This window comes from Echinops telfairi, unplaced genomic scaffold (assembly GCF_000313985.2).
Source record: "Echinops telfairi isolate 266 unplaced genomic scaffold, ASM31398v2 ScPeMD7_7410;HRSCAF=8448, whole genome shotgun sequence".
Lineage (NCBI taxonomy): Eukaryota > Metazoa > Chordata > Mammalia > Afrosoricida > Tenrecidae > Echinops > Echinops telfairi.
This window is the reverse complement of record NW_022111310.1, coordinates 11034185-11056715: the sequence shown is the minus strand read 5'-3', so window position 1 is coordinate 11056715 and position 22531 is coordinate 11034185. Positions and strand designations below refer to the sequence as shown.

The 22531-nt window shown below is 45.4% G+C and overlaps 1 protein-coding gene across 1 annotated transcript in view; it reads left to right on the top strand.

Annotated features, from left to right (window-relative positions):
- The window catches only part of LOC115871870 (ferritin heavy chain), an 18173-nt gene extending 8477 nt beyond the window's left edge, over positions 1 to 9696 (top strand). Inside the window, exon 3 of the mRNA XM_030887378.2 lies at positions 8702 to 9696. Coding sequence (XP_030743238.1) covers positions 8702 to 9418 — 717 coding nt within the window. The 3' untranslated portion in view covers positions 9419 to 9696. The remainder of the gene's footprint in view (positions 1 to 8701) is intronic.
- The last annotated feature ends 12835 nt before the right edge of the window (positions 9697 to 22531 follow it).

Genomic DNA, 22531 nt, shown 5'->3' with positions numbered 1-22531 from the left:
GCAAGAATACTTTCTTCTATTAAATTGGCATTCTATGATGCTCCTGGGATTGGTCCCTTCTGAAAGCACATCCAAAGCACACCAAAGGTCCTCAATGATATCCTCATTTCTAGGGAGCATTCCAGCTGTGCTGATTGCAACTCAGAAATGGAGGAAAAGGATGTGGGAAACAGTGAAAGTCAAGACCCAAGAAGTTAGAAACTGGACGGTCTTCCAACAAATCTTGAAAGCCTCTGAGGTGGTGGCCGAGATTGTGGTGGAGAGAACACTGTAAGGCAATTCCAACTCACAGCAAATGTTAAATCAATACCTGCTTCACATCAAGGACTGTATGCTAGGTTTCTAGTAAAAGCAGACATACACTTGCATATGGTTCGTGGATCAGAGGATTGGCCCAGAAGAGACTAGTAGATTCTAATAGGGTGGCTCATGGGGCAAGGAGGCTCTTCGAATCACATGGGGATGGAAATGCCTCTATGTGGCCGTGGGAGTCTAGGAGATCACTCCCCTTCCCACTGGTTGTGGGCTGTGTGTTTGCAGGGATGGTGAGGATCTTGGGAAGATGAGCAGCTTCCACTGGAGAGGGCTGCAGAGAAGCAGAGTCATTAGGGATACGCCATGTGCCTAGCCATGTGTCAACTGCTTGAAGAATGACAGAGTTTGGCCCTGTTCTGAGGGTCCCTGGAACCTTTCTGAGCACCCATCTGTGCTGCCAGACCTTGATGGGTTTACTGTTTCTCTGTGCTCTGTTGGCTAAGCCCTACTCACACAGGGATAATGAAGGTCTCGTTTGCCTTCGACAATATGGTGCCTTTCTGCATAATTTACATGTTTTCTTCAAGGCTCCGACAATAAGTAATTAGGTAACCAACTTTGGTGTAGGGCCTTGCTACAGAGACATGGAAGCTCAGACTCTGTGCTTTTCCTCCTTTGTGGTAGCTTCCAGCACAAATCTGCAGTCTGGAAAGGTGTCTTCCCATCCTGGGCTTGGCAGGCACCTGTGACATAAAGGACGTGGGCCTCTCAGGGCAGTGACTGAACCTAAGTGTCAGCACTCTGTCAATGTCCCTTCCTGAACTTTAGCTGCAGCCAATAAGCGAATGAGTATTTCTCCAAAGCTGGATTTTAGCTCCAATTTGTAAGAACATCAAACACCACCTATTGAACACTTCTATGAATATGTGTCTGAAACCGTGCTAAGAATTTTCATGAGCAATTAAAAAAATTGTTCACCAATGAGGTAGGGGCTGTTTTTCCTTTTTTGAAAGGATGTCTCTGAGGGTTAGTAGTAGTTAGTAGTAGTCAGCCCTGACTTGGGAAGACTCCATTGCACAACAGAATTGAACGCTGCCTAGTCTGGCACCCTCTGCATGATTATTGATAGGTTTGAGTCCATTTTATATTGGGAGTGCTTTCCAACCTCTAGGGAATATGTATCAGATAGCACTGTATCAGAAAATATTTTAATACACTTCTCAAACTCACTGCTATTAAGTTGATACCGATTCCCAGTGAAGGTATAGGACAGGGTAGAACTTGCCTTGTGAGTTTCCAAGACTAACTCATGGAGGGAGTAGAAAGCCTCATGTTTTTCCTGAGGAGCAGCTGGTGGTTTCAAACTGCCAACCATGTAGATCACAGCCCAATGCATAATGATTATGCTACCAGAGTGCTTCGAGAGGGAAAGCAACTGCTCAGGGATGGAGCTCCTTATGCAAGTTGTACATGTAACCATGCAGTGGGATCCAGGGCCTGCCCTCTTATCCACCACCACCCCACCCCCATCAGGGCCTCCCTTTCCTTCATCATTTGACTTAATCATGTTTAAGGCATCCGTGTCTTAATAGTGTTCCAGGATTCACATTTATTTATTTATACATCGTTCACTGACCTGCATCTCTGTACCAGATCCCATGGTAGGTTAAGATGGTTGGAGTGTAAAGGCCAACAAGGGGGAGGCCCCTGAGGCTATGGGTGTGGGCACGAGTCAGCTGACGAAGGGCTGTGTTGGCCACATTCGGCAATGTAAGCTTTCTCTTGGAGATGATGGGGGGACATTTGATATTTTGGGAAGAGGAGTGAACATAATGCAAATAAATATTCATCACCCATCTTTTTGTATCTGACATTCAGGATATGCCAGTGCAGGGAAGAGGGTGAGACAAACCAGGAGGCTAGAATGCAAAATGTAAGGACCCCCAAGGTGGGTGTTTCTTTGCATGTTGCAACCTTGGTGCCTGGATTACCTTAATCAAGTGCAGGCTTTCGATGATGTTAAGGGGCAGTCAAGAATGAAGACCATTGCAATCTCCGCCCCCTAAGCAGTGATGAACTATTGAGAGAGCAGGAATGGTAGTTCCAATGAGTCACTGAATGGAAGAGTGGCTTTAGTAACGTTCGAGGGGATCAACATTCCTGTTGGAGCGAGTATGAACCTCTACGTCCCTGCCTCCTCACCTGCACTCTCAATTTCCTACAATGTCTGATATTGCTAACTGTATTTTGCAAAGTCTTCTTAAATGGGTGGTGGGTTTTTACTCATTCTGTTGACTGGGAACCTAGCTGTGACCCGCTTTGGAACGCTTACCAATTACAGGTTCATCTTTGGTCACCAAGACCCGCTAGAGCTCAAGTGCTTGGATGACAGAGGGTGTAGAAAGGCAGAGCAGCTGCTACCTTTTCCCCAAATTTCAGAGTCTGAGACCAGGAATTATTGAGGCCTTTCCATTCTTTTGACTCTGACTGTCACTCCCCAAATGAGTCCATGGCTCTTTAGGAATTAGAATGGCCCCCGCCCTAAATAAAGAACAGTTTCCCTTCCTGCCCACTTCTGCCTGCATGTTTCCAAACTCAGTAATTGTGGATGGTTTGGACATGTGTTAGTAACATGTAGTGGGGATTAAATGACTCAAGAGCAAAACTGCATGAAGCATCAAGTGGCTAGACGACACACAAAACAGTTAGAGAGTGAAATGTGAAACACGCCCTATGCTATGAAAGGCTGAGAGAGAGAGGTGAGAGACGTTCTGCAGTTATCAGCCCGGAGAAGAGTTCAAGACCTCGGGGTCACAGCCATATTCTGCATCAAAAACAGGAGGTTTGTGGTGCTCATGGGAAGGGAGAAGAGGTCTGCGTTGGGTTTTGATTGTCCACAAGATGATGGAGAGCAGCCCAGTTCAGTGGAAAGGGCATTGCTCTGGAAGGTGAGAGACTTGGTTCTAGTCCAGCTCTGCTACTGTCCCAGGACAGATCACTTGCCTTCGGATCCCACCCCCGCCCCACCTCTTGGCTTACAAATAGCAAGATGATCGCTTATGTTGTTCCCAGCTCATAGATTTCACATTCTATGAATGCTCGAAGGACAAAAACCACTTCCCCATCTGGCTCCCACCATGTAGAGGATGAACTGTGAAGCCGCAGTTCTTTAGAGACAGATGGTAGACAGGTACCTGCTTCCATATTTGGTATGAAGTAAGAGGAGGAGGGAAAGAAAATACTGATGTCTGAGCCAACCTATTCAGGCAGCCAGCTCCTCCCTCACCCACTGCTCAAGGTGTCTGATTGTCATGGGATCCCTCTGCGTCTGGTACCTGACCCACCTCCTCCATCCAATGGATTGTTTACAAGCGCCTTCCCCGGGGAAGCCTCTGACTCCGCTTCTTTGGGATTCTCTGTTTTTGATAATGCGTTCAGCTGTTCTTCTCACAGTCCGCCATCCGACAGGTCTCCATTGAAACCAACCAAGCATGTAGCACTTCAAATGAAACGTGGCCACACAGAAGACATTTAACACGGAACCCCGCTCTGTGGGCACAGCTTCTGTCTTTCCATTTGACGCCCAGAGCGTGCACTCTAGAGAAATGGAGAGAGCAGAGGCTCTGGGGCACAGCAGAGATGTGGGAGCCTGTGCACTTGCACATATCCCAGAGTGTCTGTTTGCTGGTATGTACAGAGGAGGTGGCGGCATACGTCTTCTTAGAGAGCGAATGAAAGAATTGAGGGAGCAGCTATATGGTGGGGGTGGCTGTACTGAATTGTACATGTAGCAAACGTTGAAATAACACATTTCCTCAGACATGATTTTACCATGATGAATGACTGAATGAAAGGGGATGTGCGAGAAGCAGCCAAGGGCTTAGAAATAACATGTGGGCTCCTTCTTCATCCCCTTACAATGGACATTTCAGTGAGTCCCCAATAGCGCCGCCGTCCCTGATGATAAGGCAATCAACTGGAAGAATCCCCCTTCTTCCAGTGTGAGTGGTGTAGGTTTGAGCAAATGACCTAACTCTAGCTAATGAGATATGAAGAAACGTTTGCTGTGAGCCTTTGAGGAAGGGTTCCTTCTCCCTAAGGAGAGACACAAGGAACCCTGGTGGCTTAGTGGTTACAATGTGGGCTGCTAATTGCAAAGTCAGCTGTTCGAAACCACTAACTGATCTGTGGGAGACAGGAGGCGTTCTGCTGCCATGAAGAATTAGTCTCAGAAACTCACAGAGACAGTTCTACCCTGTCCTCAGGGATGCTATGAGTCAGCATTGTCTTGGTGGCAGTGAGAAGAAAAGACACAAGAGTTAGTCTCAGTTTTTCTCTGGATCATGTATGTTCTGGAGGCGGCATGCCATTCCTGGATCCATTTTGCTACTGACCTAAGGATAATATAAATATATAAAAGGGGCAGGGCCCACAGGTCCTAAGAGAAGTGGGATAAGAGTCCACCCACAGTCTGTCTGGTGGCAGTTGATTTTTTGTAGTATTGGTTAACATAAACATTTCCTTATTATTGTAATCGAGTGGAGCCAGCATTTTCTATTTCTTGCAGTTGAAGTCAACCAAATAGGTAAACCCCTCATTATGGGCTCTTATTTCTCTGGCCAAACTTTCAAGGTCCTCCTGCTGTTCCTATTTCCTCCTGTTAGTCGTCTTGATGTAGCGCCCCTTTGGGCTCCAGAGCCAGTCATTCCAACAGAACAACATTGCCTGACAACCCTTTATCCATTGACATGCACATATTTCTGCCCGGAAAAGTCCCAGTGTTGTTTCACCGCCCACTGTCCAGGACTTCAGAGAACAGCCACAGCAGTATGGCATCATCCCCATTGACCAGATTAGAGAGCCACGCGCCCTTCCCTTGCTTTGGGCCTTGCGGCTGCTCAGGCCAAGCTGGATTGTTTGCCATTTTACTTCCAAGCAATTCTTCCTGTGGTTGCTGCTGGCTGGCATAGCCTCTCAATTTTGTTGTCCTTCCAGTCTAGTCCCACAGGCATCCTTCCCTGAGTGAGATGAAAATGGCAGTTTGCCTGAACTCCTCTAAGTCCATGTCTCTCTTCAACTCCAGGTCAACCTTCCAATGGAGATGTTCGTCCATTTCTTTGATATTCCTTACTGGATATAATTTGTTAACTGGGAAGAGCTACATACATATCCACTTGAAAGGAAGCAAAGGTAAAGGTACAGGTTGTAAATCAGCTGGGTTGTGGTTTGAAGATGCTCCGTGCCACCTAAGAGGTAAGGGAAGTGGAGAAAATACCAAATCCTGTGTTGCAATTTTCATCCGAAGTTAGAGCTAATAAGACCTGCCCCTTAAGCTGATGGGAGGATTCCATGCGACAATTATATGAAAATGTTAGGGACAGAGTAGACCCTAAACATTACTTTCATTTCTACCTTTTCACTGTGACTGGGAGGGAATATGTCCTTTCTGCTGACCCAACGTGTGTGAGGGGTTCGGATGCACAGAACCTTTCTCCGTGGATATCAAGCCATCTGTGAGGTATTACAAGTGTCCCCACCCCTTTGCCCACCACAGGGAAGTAGACATTTAGGCATAAGCTCGACATTTCATGCACAACTCTGCCGGGAGGTCCGGGCTGGACTGCATACAATGGCTTGCCGAGGAAATGAGCAGGGACTCAAGCCTATTGCCTTCATTGAGATTCCTCCGTTGGGCTTTTCACAAAGAGAAAACGCTTCTGCATGGTAGGTTGCCTCCCTCGGCTGTTTAAAACCCTTCCTCATAGAGGGAAGCAAAAAGAGGACTATGGAGTTTGAAGAGTTTCTCAAATTGCTACTGGACTTGAAGCTATGGTGGTCTAGCCAGTGGCACTCAACATTTGGGGGACATAAAATTAGATGGGGTAGATTTTTAGCCTCATTCTTAGAGATTCTGTCTGATACAGGTATTGAGATAGTTAAGGTTTATTGTGCCAACCTGGCCGATAAACACATGTGGGTTTAATTGAAGGACAGAGAGATAAAATGGCTCAGTGAGCCTAGCCTTGCAAGTTCTCAGGTCTCTTGCTTTGTGATGATCCGCATATATAAGAACATATGCTAACCAATACTACAAGGGTGCAGCTGCCTTAGCCAGTTCCCTGCTTCAGCTGGCAAGACTCACTTCATGGATGCTGGAGCACCCATGTGGAGACGCCTGCCAGCGCTGAGATGTTTACACATTCACTAATTCGGCTTTCCTCCTGCAGGCGGTGTCGTTGCGTGTGTTTTGTGAGATGGAGGAGGACTTTGTAGATCAGTGTCGGACATATGGGCTAATGTTGGACTTATGGGCTTGGACAGTACTGGGTTGGGATACTTTCTTAATGTACATTTACCCTTTATCTAAAACTCACCCTTATGCACATGAGTTTCTGTGGAGTTGTTTCTCTAGTCTACCCAGGCTGACACAGGCATCGTATGGTCCATAACACTCTGTCTTCACTTAGCATCTCAGATGACCCTCATAGATGAAAGAAACACTGACTGTCGCCAGAGAAGTTGGTTGTCAGAGGAGCAAGTCCACCATGCTACTTGAGTGGGCATAGCTGCTCACCCAGTCACTCGCTGAGTCTCAGCGGTGGAAGTACAATCCTGTCAGTACTATGGGACCAGGATCTCATCCTGGAGGCACCATCCCAGGTCACAGGAGATTACAAAATGAGAACAGGTTGAGGCGCAGGTTAAGGAAGAGCCGTGGCACTGACCTGGAAAAGGAGATAACCAAAAAACTGGGTCCACTCTGAGACCAGGAGGCCCAGGGAATTACCTCAAGGCAAATGAGCTTAAAGAGTGAATGGGGCAACCAACAACCAATGTGTGGAAACATCCGGAGCTTGGACCCCGGAGCCCTGACCATGTCTCGGGAAAAGAAGGTCTTTAGGTGTTCACTTCCTTTTGGAGGACGATGTGCAGTCTGCTTCTGAAAAGATTTTCAAGGTCTTGGAAGCTCTATAGGAGCACTATCAGTCAGAGTGGACTTAACAGTCGTGGGTTTGGTTTGGAATTATTTTGTATTATTTCCTCTTGAAATGATTCATCCAGTTTTCAGGAGTATTTACACCAGAGATTTGGAGAAGTGAAGTCTTAGATGAGGTAACTCCCTGGAAAGGTGGAATTGCATACTGGCCACCATTTGTCTTATGGAGTGCCTAGATGGGCCGACATTTTATCTAGACAGTCTTCTCTAATTCTCATAGCACACATATAAGCAGTGTGAACTGCCTCCATTTTTCAGATGAGGATCGAAAATCTCAGAAAGGTTAAGCCATTTGCCTAGGGCCACACAGCAAAGCAGATAAAATACATCGGTGCAGGGGAGAGCCTTCTTATCTGTTGGTTCTCTTGGTACCTCCTCAGACCCCAATCTTGGAAAAATGTATCCTCAGTGACCAGGAACAGACCTCCCAGGACCCACAGATCCAGCCTTACCAGACACCTGGCAGAGAAAAGTGGCTTCTGAAGCAGGAGGAGCCCCAGGAAGATTGCTCAGCTCCTGTGTGTGCTGCCTCCCAGCTGGGGATGACAGTTAATCTGGAAAATCAATTCAGTGCCTGCTCTTGCTGTAGATGCTCCCCAGGGTGGGCCACAGCTCCTCTCGCTGCTGTTAAACAGCACAGAAAGTGGGGAATTGAGAGGAATTAGGCATCCCGTGTTCATCAGTGTAGCGTGTCGGGCAACTGAGCGCTGGGCTGGAGATGACCCACAGAGCGCTTAGTGATGGGACCTTCAGCCTCAGGGGCAGAAAGGGAATTTGTAGGCAGGAAGTGGCTCTGGCCCTTTCACTCTGAGAATAAGTAGAATTGGCTCCTGCAGGTCACCTTGGGCCTCCCTTAAACACTCTGGGCCCTGGGACAAAGCTGGTCCTGTTTAGATGCTTTTTCCACTGGGGTCTCATGCCCTCTGAGACATCTCTAACAGTGGGCAAAGTTTACCCACGGTTGAGGATCCTCCAGGGAACCCAGACCCAGCGTGTAGCTGGAAAGCTTGTGACATGTGACACCTAGTTTTTCTCAAGGCTGCCGTGACCAACACTGCTCCAAGACTAATGTACAGGGCGCTCGAGACCAGAATCTGGTCCGTGACTCTGGAAGGCAGACAGAGCCATCACTTACAGAGAGGACCACTTTTGCTTCAGAGGAGACCCAATGGCATCCCCCCATGGGACAGGTTGCAATATGACCTTACACAACCATACTATCCATCTTAACATAGCAGTCCCTATGAGAAGACAACTCTGAGAGGTAAGCAGGTGAGAAGTTCTTTTCCCCAATTTACAGGGGATACTCAGAGCCTTGAACTAGCTTGAAATGGTAGGTGACAAACTCAGACAGAGAACTTCTCAGTACAACGTTTGCGTTTGACTATTACTCCTCACCACGTCATTGCATATGTCTGAGATTGTTTTTTTTTTTTTATTTATTAAAAGATCATTTTGGCCAGACGTTCTCCGCAGAGCCGCCGCGGTCTCCTGCTTCAACAGTGCTTGAACGGAACCCTGCGCTCGCCAGCCTCCCCCCGCCAACCGGCCGCCCAGCCCGCCGTCCAGCAGCACCTCTCCGCCTCCTCTCGACGCCCCCAGGCCTCCACCGCCGCCATGACCGCGTCTCCCTCGCAGGTGCGCCAGAACTACAACCAGGACTCGGAGGCCGCCATCAACCGCCAGATCAACCTGGAGCTCTACGCCTCCTACATCTACCTGTCCATGTCTTACTACTTCGACCGGGATGACGTGGCTCTGAAGAACTTTGCCAAATACTTTCTGCACCAGTCTCACGAGGAGAGAGAGCACGCCGAGAAACTGATGAAGTTGCAGAACCAACGAGGGGGCCGGATCTTCCTCCAGGATATCAAGAAACCAGACCGCGACGACTGGGAGAGCGGGCTCAACGCCATGGAGTGTGCACTGCACCTGGAGAAGAGTGTCAACCAGTCCCTGCTGGAGCTGCACAAACTGGCCACGGACAAGAACGACCCCCATCTCTGTGACTTCATCGAGACACATTACCTGGATGAGCAGGTGAAATCCATCAAAGAGCTGGGCGACTACGTCACCAACCTGCGCAAGATGGGGGCCCCAGATTCCGGCCTGGCCGAGTATCTCTTCGACAAGCACACCCTGGGAGACAGTGATGGAGAGAGCTAAGCGGCAGCCTGGCCTTCCCCAAGTCACCAAGGCAGCGCATGCATGTGGGGTAGACCTGTCCCTTTTCTAGAAATTGTACCCAAGCATCCACTTCCGTTCTTCCATTTGTACCTTTCCTTCAGATAAAGTCTGAAGTCATTTGATACCCAGCTGTTGTCTCAGAGATCTTGGCGGGGAGGGGCCAGGGAGCCGCCCCGGGCCCAGGCAGTCAAGTTTTTTAAGCGCCCCAGTTCCACTGCAAAATCCCACTTAATAAAATGGAGCTTGCGCGGAAAAAATAAATAAATAAATAAAAGATCATTTTACTGGGGGCTCATATAACAATCCATACAATAATTGTATCAAGCATATTTGTACATATGCTGCCATCATTCTTTTCTAGACATTTACCGTCTACTGAGCCCTTGGTATCTTTTCTCCCTTTGCGCTGCTCCCCCACCTCTCCTCCCCACCCCTGCCCAGGTCTCTTCTTTTTTGAGGATATTGTTGGCTTGAAGTAAAAAACAACCACAAAACTAGTTGCTGTGGATTATTAGAATAAAAATGTTCTCTTTGGGGTTTTTAATGGTGGTTTGTCAGAAGTAGGGCACTAGACCTTTCTTCTGAGGTGACTCTGGCTAAACTCAAACCTGTGAGTTAGCAGCTGATCCGATTTTCAGCACAAGGGTAGTAATAATAATAATAATGTGTGTCAGAAGGCTGCAGAGACTCGCGGAAACCACTGCCATGAACACACTCTATAAAGCAACCGGACAAGGCAAGAAAAGGAACACTTACCCAATTCTGACCACTTCACGTTCCCTTCCCCCTGGACTATTTTCTCAGCGGTGACTTTTCTTCCTGTCTCTTCCCTGCCCAGCTGTTTCATCTGAACGAGCATAAGGAGAGCCAGTGTAATTGGGCTTTGCTGACAGGGAGGAGGTTATTATCACAATTTTACAATCAGTAAGGTGAAATTCTGGGAAATTATTTTCTGGACCAAATTTCAGTGTTCAGTGGAAGCAGGATCCTCCCTAACTCCTGCTGTGCCCCCCTCCCCCTACCATCCCAGGATAGCAGGTGATAGCGGTGAAACTCTAGAACCCAGAGCTCATCTTGCAGGTGCGTCCTTAATCACCACTCCATGGGCTCATCTGTGTTGGTGACCTCCAGGCCTTTCAGACTCTGAGTATTCTAGAGAGAGCATCCATGCACACCTCAAGGTATGGCCACTGTCATTCATCCATGTCGTCATCTCCCCAGAGAGAGGACATGTTCCAATCTGAGGCCAAGGCCTGCTCTCCTGAATGGCACAGTGGGGGCAGCCAAAATGTCTTCACACACAGATTAGGCAGCAGGGAAAGGCAGATGGAAACTTGGCTCCTATTTCTAAAATTCCATGGGGAGGACAGTTTCTCAAAGCTCAATTAATCCAGGGTTCTCAGTCATCAGGAAAGGAAAAAACCATCCCCGCCCCTCTTCTCTCTTTTTAGAGTCTCTAAGAGTAGGAAGGATTGGGCCTTGAACTCCAGACTAGGAAACCTAGATTTTAGGTGTGTCAGGTTGGGCTCTCTAGAAAAGCAAAACCAGTGTTGTGTGGAGGTGTCGTCATAGAGAAGGACATGCATGTATACCAAGAAAGCGTCCACACAGTTGTTAAAGTGGGTAAGTCCAGTCTGGTTCAAGTCAGAGGCTCAGGTGTAAGCTGAAGGCTCCCCCTGACTCCTGTAGCTGTAGAGCTTGGCAGACAAAAAGCTGGGAGATGAAGCAGGAAGACCCAAACCTGGTGAATGCTGAGCTAAATGAATCTGAACACGGCTGAATTAAACCAAGTCAGAAGTCCGCGGAAAGCTCCTGGGATCTGCAGGCTGTATTCAAGGAAGTTGCTGGTCCAAATGCAGGATCCTAAGCCAGCAGTAGAAGTCCTCTAGCCTCCACACAGTCGATTTATATGAAGAGTAGACCAGCCCAGCGTGAACCTGCCCGCAATCATATCAAGGCTGTGACCAGATTAAGGAGGTCTACTCTCCACAGCAGTTAATAATTGGAACTTTGAATGTATGGAGTATGAATCTAAGAAAAATAGAACTAAAAAATAAAATGATCTAAATTCTAGGCCTAGTGAGCCGACATGGACTGATATTGTCCTGTTTTGAATTAGAAAATCATGTGGTTTACTATGCATGGAATGACACAATCAAGAGGAATTATATTAGATTCGTTGTTAAAAAAGACATGTCAAGATCTTTCTTAGAGTACAATGCTGTCTGTGATAGTATAATATCTATCCACACACAAGGAAATTTAAGTAATACAACTGTTATTCAAATTTATGCACCAGCCTCTAAAACTAGAGAGGAAGAAATTGAAGAACTTTACCAACATCTTCAAACTGAAATGGATTAAACATACAATCAAGATGCATTGATCATGATTGACTATTGGGATGCAAATTTGGAAACAAAGAGGCACAGCAGCTGGAAAATATGGTCTTCAGATATAAATGGAGCTGGAGATTGCATGATAGAATTTTGCAAGACCAATGACTTATTCATAGCAAATACCTTTCTTCAACAACATAAACGGCTAGTGTACAAGTGGACTTCTTCAGATGGAATGCACAAAAATCAAGTTGACTGTGTTTGTGGACAGAGACAAGGGAGAAGTTCAATATCAGCAGCTAAAACGAGGCCAGAGGCCGACTGTGGAACAGACCATCAATTGCTCATATATATTTAAGTTCAGCCGAAAGTTGAAGAAAGTGAAAATAAATCCACACGAGCCAAACTATTACCTTGAGTCCATCCCACCCAAATTTCCAGAACATATAAAAAATGTGGTACTTTAAGCACTAATGACATACTAAGAAAGCAAAAGGTTATTAAAATGACAGCGAAAAAAAGAAAAGGTCAAAATGGATGTCACGAGAGACTGACGCTTGCTCTTAATCATAGAATAGCTCAGGGAAATGGAAGAACGATGAAGTAAAACAGCTGACCTGAAATGTCAAAGGGTAGCTTGAGAAGACAAGAGTAAAATATTATAAAGAAATGTGTAAAGACCTATTGTTGTTGTTAGGTGCCATCCAGTCAGTTCCGACTCCTAGGGACCCGTGCACAACAGACTGAAACACTGTCTGATCCTGTGCCACGCAGAGTGGTCTTTCGAGGTAGGGATGGTGAGACTTCATCTCGTGTACTTGGTGCATGTTATCAGGAGACACCGGGCCCCGCAGAAGGACCTCATGCTTGGTAAAGTACAGGGGCATTGAACAAGAGGAAGGCCTCTCAACAAGATGGATTAGCATAGAGGTTGCAACAATGCACTCAAACATCAGATCATTCGTGAAGCTGGAGCGGGAGCAGACTGTGTTTTGTTCTGTTGTACATAGATAGGGTCACTATGGGGCCAGAATGGATTCAATGACACCTACCAACAACATTCTTCCCACAACTTTTTGGCTGCTTCACAGAAGATCCCCTCGTGGAGTTGGCCACACTAAGATCGTATCCTGGGAGAATCCTGGCCCACCCAAGTTGACATAAACCCTATCACATTCAGGTTAAGTGGACTTGCCAGAGAAAAATTGCATTTGGTTAAATTCTAATTTTGTCATTTTCCTTAATGTGTAATTTGGCCACGTCACTTGATTTCTCTGAGATCTGGTTTTCTCATCTGAAAAATGAGTGTTTATTCGTTATTAAAAATGGGGTTTGTGTGTGTAAGTGAGTGTTTTTTCAATCATAGCTAGTTGACTCATCGGGTTACTGTGAGTGGGAATTGATTTGATGGTAGCATTAAGGGAATGCTAACCCAGACTTTTAATGACATTTTAATGCTATTCTGTCCTTCTTCATCTTTCCTACTGCCAATCCTTTGAATTGACAACCTGGTATAGGTCTTGTTCATGCAACTGTATCTCCTATGTATTCCTCTGAGGGTCTGGCTCTTCCCTACCACTCCCTGCCCCACCCCAAGCCCATCCACCTCAATCTAAACTTTCGTGCCCAATAACTGTAGAACAGAGGGACCTACTCACAAAACCATCCCCAGGTGTGTGAGCTGCTAGTGTTGATTGAGGCCCAGAACAATTCTTGGCAGCCCTAATTAATCCCTTAGATTCTCAACTTTCAGAAAGATTTCCCCTCTTTATTTATTATTATAATGAACACTCTTCAGTGTTCTCCAAACGATTTATGGTAGATGAGGTTTTGAAATGTTTCCCACTGAAGCGGAAGCTGACATTTTGATCTAGGGGGAGTTGAGACCTAGTTTAGTACGAAGGACTCACGGGACCCCTCACTCTTAGAGTGATCCTTCTGCCTTGATGTGTTACCCCTTCCATTCCAATGATGCTGTCAGAAAATGTATCCATTTTTAAAATTATGCCCCCATTATGGGTTATTTCTATAGGGTAGACCAAAGTGTCCATAATGCTCACCCATAAGGCTGAGCACCTTCTTAGTTCTTACTACCCTTTACTTAAAAGTTACTATCTGTTTCCTTTTTTTGAGCCAATTTGCCATCCATTTTAATAGATGGTGCTACTTCTGTGCTTTTAGTCAATGTCATCTACTTTGGGGGAGTGGTTCTGGCCTCTATTAGCTTCCTGGAATTAGAAGGATCACAGACTCTAATATTAATTCTAACCTTCGAGGGAACCAGGACAGGAGAACCTTCTCTCCACTTTCCTACACACACACACACACACACACACACACACACACACTTCTTGCAAAGCTTGTAGTGCCCAACTTAGGTGGGTTACCGGGGCTCTTCTTGCCTAAATAAAGAGGTTTAAATATTTTTCATGCTCTTGAAACATTAGTGGCTAAGTAGTTTGTGGTTTCCTTGGTGACATGGAACTTAAATTACCCTCCTCCCACTGCTTCCATACTATTCTTTATACCTTTCAGCTATGGAGAAATGGCCTCTGGAGAGTTCCTGTTATTCGCCTCTACTTGTTCCCTTATGTTTAAGTTTCTCCTTAAAACTATTTTTTCTTCTTAACAATTTTCTATCCTGACCACCTTCATACTCTGTTTTACAGCCTTTTCAGACCAGACATCACCATCCCTCACTGTTCACTCACCCCCTTCTTTGGGAGGCTCAGTACCAGATGAAGTCAGTGCAAGAATCTGATGGTGGCATTCCCCGGATGCAGGTCTTTCTATTGTAGCCCCTGCAATGAAGAACATAGTTTATGACATATAAGTCAGAAGGTAGTCTGGGTTGACTAGAGAAACAAATTCATAGACATTCATATATGTGTAACAGAGAAATTTATATCAAAGAGTAATTGTATATTAAGACGACATCCCAGCCCAGTCCAGATTAAGTCCATAAGTCTGATATTAGCCCGTATGTCTGATATCAGTCTATAAATTCCTCTTCAGGCTCACGCAACACATGCAATGATGCTGAATAAAGAAAGATCACAGACCAGTGGGTGGAAAGTCTTATGGAACCAGTGGGGGTGGAAGCAGGAGCTCAGGTTCCATCAGCATAACTCCATGTTGTTGACAGGAAGGTGTAGCCGAGAGTGTGGGTCTGGCCTCCCATGAGTTATTTATCTCCATAGTGCCTCCAAATGAGGTTATTAAGCTGTAACCTGATTGACAGGCTAAACTCCACCCCTTTACTCTTAATAGTCTCAAGTTGACACCAGATTATGTAACTACAACAAAGTTAGTCTCTACCAAGGCAAAAGGTGGTGCCTTCCATTTCTGAAGAAAAGCTATCCCAGGAGAGTCAAGGAAAACTGATTTCAGTAACTCATCCTTCAGAACATTGATCTTCAACTGTGTAATTATTGGTTTGGACTAACGGTGTTCCTAAGCTTTTTAAAAAGTTAAACTTTTAAAATTTATATGATTGTAGTCACGTGCAATCACAAGAAATAACATAGAAAGATCTTACCCAGTTTCCTCTAATGGTAAAACCTTGCAGAACTATAGGACAATATCAAAACTGGTACATGGCTTTGAGATCATCCAAACATAAAAAAAATGTCTTCACCACAAAGATCCCCCATTCTTCCCTTTTATAGACACGCCTGCTTCCCTCTCTACCTTTGACTCCCAACAACCAGCAATCGATGCTTTGTGACTATAACTTTGTCATTTCTAGAATGGTATATGGATGGACTCATACAGCATGTAAACTTTTGGGGTTGGGTTGGATTTTTTCTTCATTCAGCATCATCCTCTGGAGTTTATTTCCCTGTCTATTTCTGAGGAGCAGCCCATTCTGTGGATTGCCATAATGGGTTTAAGCATTCACCCATTGAAGGGTTTTTTGGTTATGATGAATCAAACTGCTCTAACCACTGTGTGAAGGTTTGTATGAACATGTACCTTCATTTCTCTTTGATAAATGCCCAGGAATACAACGTCTGGTCCTTTGCATTTTGTGAGTCTTTCTAAAAAAGTGTTCTTGCCTGCTGCTCTGGCCAGAACTCCCAGCACTAGATTGACCAAATGTGATTTAAACAATGGACATTTATGTTTCCCCATTATCAAGCAGTCTGGGGGCAGGAGGTTCCAGAAATTCAGTCGTCTAGTGAGGTCAAGCCTCTGGGTCAGCTTCTGGCCTTCTTCTCGAGGCTTCTAGATGGCTGCACAGCTCAGTGCTTTGAGTCTTCCAAGGAAGTCATCCAAAAGCAGGAAGGGAGATGCAGGCTTTATGCTCGAGCTTCTCTCTCTTGTTGGCCAGGGCAGTCTTGCTCAGATGAACTTTTCAAACTTCTCAAATTTCCTAGGCCACTATTGAGACCCTTGTATCTTAGCTACAAGGGGTGGGATGGGAGATTATATATATATATATATATATATAAAACCAGTTTTTTTTTAATAGTCTATCATGCATGGAGAGTTTTGTTAGCAGGGAAATAGCTTTTGTGTAGGCAAGAAATAATTTATGGCCCTTCTCCATTTTTTCGATGGGCAAACGGAGGCTTCTTAAATGAAATCATATTCTTGAAGGACCGACGAGCAGTGACTAGGTAGATCTCAGCACTGCAGGTGGCAAACGAAGCAATTACAAGGGAGCATCAAAAAAGCCTGTAGAAAAATTCCATTATCTTTTCATTCCATTTCCATAATTTTAATAAAGGTGTTTATTAAAGGAAAAAAACACCAAGATCAGATAATACATTATAAGGATTCACCAAAGTACTGCCACAAAAAGAAAACTTTCACAGAGTTTAAATATAGAGCATCCAGGAACTTACAAGAAGAAAATTCTGATTGGTTGACATTTACAAAATCATGATTTAACAGAGACACAACAATGGTAAGATTCCTTAAACCTGATTTTGCTAATCATAAAGTTTGGGTCATTTCACAGCTGAGTGTGTGGATATTCTGAGGGCCAGCCTGGGTGAGATCTTCCTGGGCGCATTTTGAGAGAGGAAGGGGCTGGAAGGGAGAAGGGTGCTTCTTGGTACGCTGGTGAGATGATTTTGGAAGCCAACTCAGAATAAGCAATAAACAGGGAAAAGGGGTGGGGCCTGCGTCATCCTTGGCAGAGATCTTACCCTATGTCAGGCACCTAGTTCTTTCGAGTTCACAAGGCTGACAGTGTAACCGGAAGTCTTTCAAACAAAACTCCACATAGAGCCTAATGCTCACCAAACCATAAATACCACACATGTGCTCATTCAACACTGACATATTCCATCTATTATCTCACATACTCAAGAGCATCATTGCTACTGTTTAGAACTTACACCAATAGCCAACTTTTTGGAAGTCTTCTCATTTTTCCTACAAGGTCAACACATTACTATACAAAAATAAATAAAACAAACACAGTCACTGCCATCGAGTCAATTCTGACTCATAGCAACCTTGTAAGACGTGACAGAACTGCCCCTTTGAGTTTCCCAGATTTTGACTCTTTATGAGAGTAGACAGCCTCATTTTTCTCCTGCACAGTGGATGGTGGGCTTAAACTGGTGATGGTTTGCTTAGCAGCCCGACATGTAATGCAGTACGTCACTAGGGCTCCTATATTACTGTAGGTTAACTAAATATGGGCTTATGTCCTCTTCCTCCCTCTTATTTCCACATCTTGAAAAATTGAGGGACTCAAATCCTGAGTGATTCCGATTTGCTTAGCAGTAACTGCTATTATTCATTTAGAGCAATGGTTCTCAACCTTCCTAATGCCTCTACCCTTCCTAATGCAGTACCTCGTGTTGTGGTGACCCCCAACCACAAAATTATTTTCATTGCTACTTCATAACTTTAAGTTTGCTACTGTTAGGAATCGTAATGTACATAACTGATATGCAGGATGTATTAGGCGACCCTTGTGAAAGGGTTGTTTGACCCCCAAAGAGGTTGTGACTCACAGGTTGAGAACTGTTGAATTAGAAGAACCTGTGCTTCACGCTAGCCCGTGATAGTCTTGCTGCCACTTTCCCTCACTGTGTCCCTGGCAGACATTACTAATAGAAAATCTCTCTCTCGGAACTTGATCAAAAGCTTATGATTCTCTATGCAACCTTTCAGGCCGGGATGGAAAACTGTTTCCAGTGGTCGATGTACCAGAGGAAACTGATTACCAATCCCAGCCGGCAACTCTGAAAGGATCATAGGAAGTAGCCAGTAGTTGACAAAACCCTCTTAGAGTCTCTGGTGACAAACTCTCTTGTCCCAGAGTTTGATCAGCCCTTGCCAAGCTGGTTCACTTCTTGTTCACATGTGCTCGACACAGGCCATCAGGGACAGAGGAGACTGAACCAGCTTGGAGCAGTTATTTGTTAGCCTTTAGTAAGAACAGGAGCTGAACAGGGGAATGAAAGAATGTCCGGCTGCAAAGGATGCCAACCCCTTGAGGACACCTCTGGCTGACAGGTTCCCCCTGATTTTGAGATGAATGTTTTGCCAAAATGAGTTTAGTCTTGCTGGCCTTTCCGTCATATTGGGATGGCAGTCACAAGGGTCCAGGTGTTCAAATGGCAAACTCTGAAAGAGGTCTCAATCCAGGAACTGTTAATACAGAAATTACTGGTATCATGCCTCTGCTTTTCTGGAACATCCTTATTTCCTTCTTGGCAACCCCTATGCTGACAGGCTTGGAATCTGGACTCCTTAGCCTGCCATGTCAGACCCAGGGTGATCTTGTTTCAGGGCCACAGAGGGTTTGCACAAGAAGACCCATTGGGAACACACACACTTTTTGGGTTTCCTGATGCCTGAGGGTTTGAGTGCCAATTATGCATTTTTCTAGAAAGAAAACCGCATCCCCAGAAAAGCCATGGAAGGTGCTGCGGATGACTGAAAGCCTGTCATTTGATCATGAAGGCAGCCAGTCAGCCAATAGATTTTGATGTCTCCTAGATTGGACAGGCTTCTGGAGCTGTAAAGTATTCCAACTCACTTATGCTACTTCCAGAAATGTAAGTTAAATGGAAGGATCCACCTGGCAACAGGAATGTCTGAAACTCATGGCCAACCAGCATCATCTCTACAAGGAGCCTGGAGGAAGCTCAGTGGGAATCCAAGGCTGCAGAAGGCTGTAACTCTCCACCACCGACCCGATCTGATCCGGGTATTATCAGAGCAAATTCGACCAATCAACTCGGTCATGCTCTGCTCCGCATGCCTCTCTCCGTGTGTTTAATTGTGCTGCTCAGACTGGGCACTTTCTCAGCACCCAGCACTTCTCTTCTTTGTAACGGTTCCTCTTCGGTTTCAACTGCCAGTTGGGTGGATCTTCCTGCCTTTCCTGACTTAAATTCCGGTAGGTCTTAATTGGCACAGTTTGATACTATTTTAAGCTCACCTCATAAGTTGTTGTCACTGAGTGGTAGTCTGTGGGTTGAGTGCTAAGAAAGGGGAGAAAAGAGATCTAATACATGACTGCCAACATCTGATTCCTCAGCAGTTGTCATGGGAGGAACTCAGGGTTTGATGGTTACTGTGGTTTGATTGTCTAGCAAGATGCTAAACCCCGAGGGTAGAAGCTGAAGGTAAGAGAGCCCCTGATTTTAGTGAGCGCACAGTCTAACAGATGGAGTATTCCAATGTAGGATAAGGAACAAGAGTTTTGGAGACAGATTTGGGTTTGAGTCTGGCGTGTCTCCAGCTAATTGACGGACTTTAGATAAGCTTTCTTGACCTTAGTTTCTTCATCTGAGAAAATGGAATATTAGTCTATCCCTTTGGGGTTATTATGAGAATTAGCTGCAATAACGTGTATTGAAAACTAAATGCAGAGCCTGCAACACAGACACGGAATATCCGTTTTTGTTAGTTAGCAATGAAAAAGATGAATTGATGACCACAGAGGGGACATCAGTCCTTCGTTTACAATGCTGGAGGCTTCTAGGCCATCAGATGAAAGATGCTTCATGCATTTTAGGCTACAAAGTCCCATCAAGATTTTCCCCAGCTCTTAGGCACTCCAAGCCCCAGGTGTGCACCGTAGCAGCTCAACTAGTGATACCCGGATTGGACGTCACCAAGGAGAGTTGATGAAGACGCATGTGCCACTACCCCTCTCCTCTCCGACCCTCCCTTATTCCGCCTAACCAATGCGGGGTGGACACGTCTCGTCCTCAGTGCTCTCCTTTGGGGTAACATCTTATGATTGTATTTTTCAGGATCAACTCCTCTAGCCAACCGGAGCAAGAGATAAGAAGAGACCGGCAGAAGGTCGAATTCTACACCGCCCCTGCCCCCCCCCCAGCCTTAAAGTCGTCTACAGAAGAGTGCTGTACACAAGGTCACGACCTGAAGGCACCAAACAACAGACACCGAAGAAGCAGCTACGGACTTTGGAACGTCTCGAGGCACTTCATCCGACTTCATGGGAGAAACCATCTACTTGCATTCATTCTTGGGGATGCTCCAGAAATGTTCACTGGTAGACTTCTCTACTTTTTCTTTCTTGGGCGTTGTTATTTAAATTTCAGTGGAAATAATAGAGCAACGTCCCGTGTCATCAGCAAGATCATAACTAATGATATCGGTCATCAGAGTTACCCTGGAGCCTGGCATGCCACAGGCACTGAAGAAATATTCGGTGAATGGATAAATGAGTGAAGCAACACAGAGCTCTCGTCTGACCTACCCATTTTGCAGAGTGGGGGAGTGAGCCTGGGAGGGAGAAGGTCAGCCAAGCGAAGTGAGCAGAGACAGAAGAGGTCTACAAGCCCAAAGTGCTTTAAGCCTGAACATGATGAAGTCCCCGGATTTTGATGCCTAAAGACATCTCATTATGTACACAATACTGTACATTAGAATTTTGACTAGAAACTAGTCTGCAGTAGATATCATCAAACTCTTCCTTTAAAGGACCCATTTGTGAACATTTTAAGTGGCACACTGGTTAAGCACTTGGCTGCTAACTCAAGGTCAGAGGTTCAAACCCACCAAGGGATCTATGGGAGAAAAGATGTGGTGACCCACTAAGGGGAGTTCTTCTCTGTCATAAGGATCTCTTGGGTGAGAATCAACTTGACAGCAAACAATAACAGCAAGAACAACAGGAAGCACTTTAGATACGGCTGGCCATACGGCATTTGTCATAACGCCTCCATTCTGCCACGGGAGCCTGAAAACAGTCGGAGACAATGTGGAATCAAACGAGCATGCCTATGTTCCAATACAACCTTTTTTATGGAAGCTAAAATTTGAATTTCACATGATTTATGCATGTCCCAAAATATTCTTCATCTTTTGATTGTTTTCAACCATTTAAAAATGTGAAAACCATTTTTAGCTCCTAGCCCATACCAAAACAGGGGCTGGGCTAGACTTGGCCCGTGAGCCATAGCTTGTCGACCACAAGTCCTGGACATTAAAGAAGAGAAAGAATACAACCCACTAAATTAGCTTCTTTTGCAGAATTTTTGGCAGCTTCAGAAATTCCCTTAGCCCATCTCACATTTACACTGTCATTACAAGCAGCGCCATAAGCCTGGAAAAATGAAGTTCCAAAGCGTACTCCAACTGTAAGCTGGTTTTTCCACTCACTCAAGGTCTGTATTTTCAGGATCAGACTAATTCATTTCAAAATGGTCTGTGGGTTTCTACAATCCTAAACAGTCCACAATGATCAATACTGGGATTGGCTAAATAACTATGTCTATCTCCATACAACATAAATAGCCCCCCAAATAATGATGATGGTGGTGGTGGAAGTATATCTATGGGAGAATGGTTGCTCATAAGTAAGTGATGAAAGGCAGGGTATTAAGTAGTCTGTCAAGTTTAGTCCCTCAACAGGAAGATCCAGGCCTAGATAATTTGACAAGCTTGTGGTTGCAACAATGGGCTCAAACATAAGAATGATTGTGAGGATGGAGAAGGACCAGGCAGTGTTTTTTCTGGTCTAAATAGGGTGTCTGTGAGTTGGAACTGACGCAGAGGCACCTAACAACAACAACAACAACACATATTAAAATTATAAAGAAGTATAACATCTACTGTACAAATTTCAAGCAATTTGCTCAAAGTCACACAGCTAGCCTGGAGGGAAGCAGCATTAAGAGTTCAAGTTTACCTTGCTCCAAAAACCATTTGTTTCCCATGACACAGAAGTGATTAGCTCCAGCCTTGGGTGACGCTAATGGTTAACACACTCAACTGCAAACCAAATGACAGGGGATTTAAGTCCAGTCTGTCATATTTCAGGAGAAAGTTCTGGCAATCTACTGCTGGAAAAAATGAGCCATTGAAGACCCTACCTTAAGATGCTCTGAGTCTAAGGGGCTACCCCTAATCCCAACTATGTGGACACCTGCCCCTCCCCCCAGAAGAATTTATTTCAGAGGACAGCACTGAAGCTGCAGCTCCAGGAGAGGGACATGTCTGATCAGAGCACACGGGAGCAAATGTAGGGGGAAGAAGAGAGAGTGGAGCACAACCTGGCCCACCAAGCCTTGAGGACGATATTCCTGCCCAGAGCAGCCAACCCACAGAGAAGACCATATGGCCGGCCCACTATGAGACATGACATCCTTCACTGACCCATAGACCTACAGGAGACAACACTGAAGACACAGTGTGGGAATTGCGCCTGATCAGATCCCACCACACTGAGGCAAAACACTAAGGGCGTGGAACAGAACAGCAAGGGGAACAGAGCAACAAAGTCCCCAGGGAATACCAAAAGTAGACT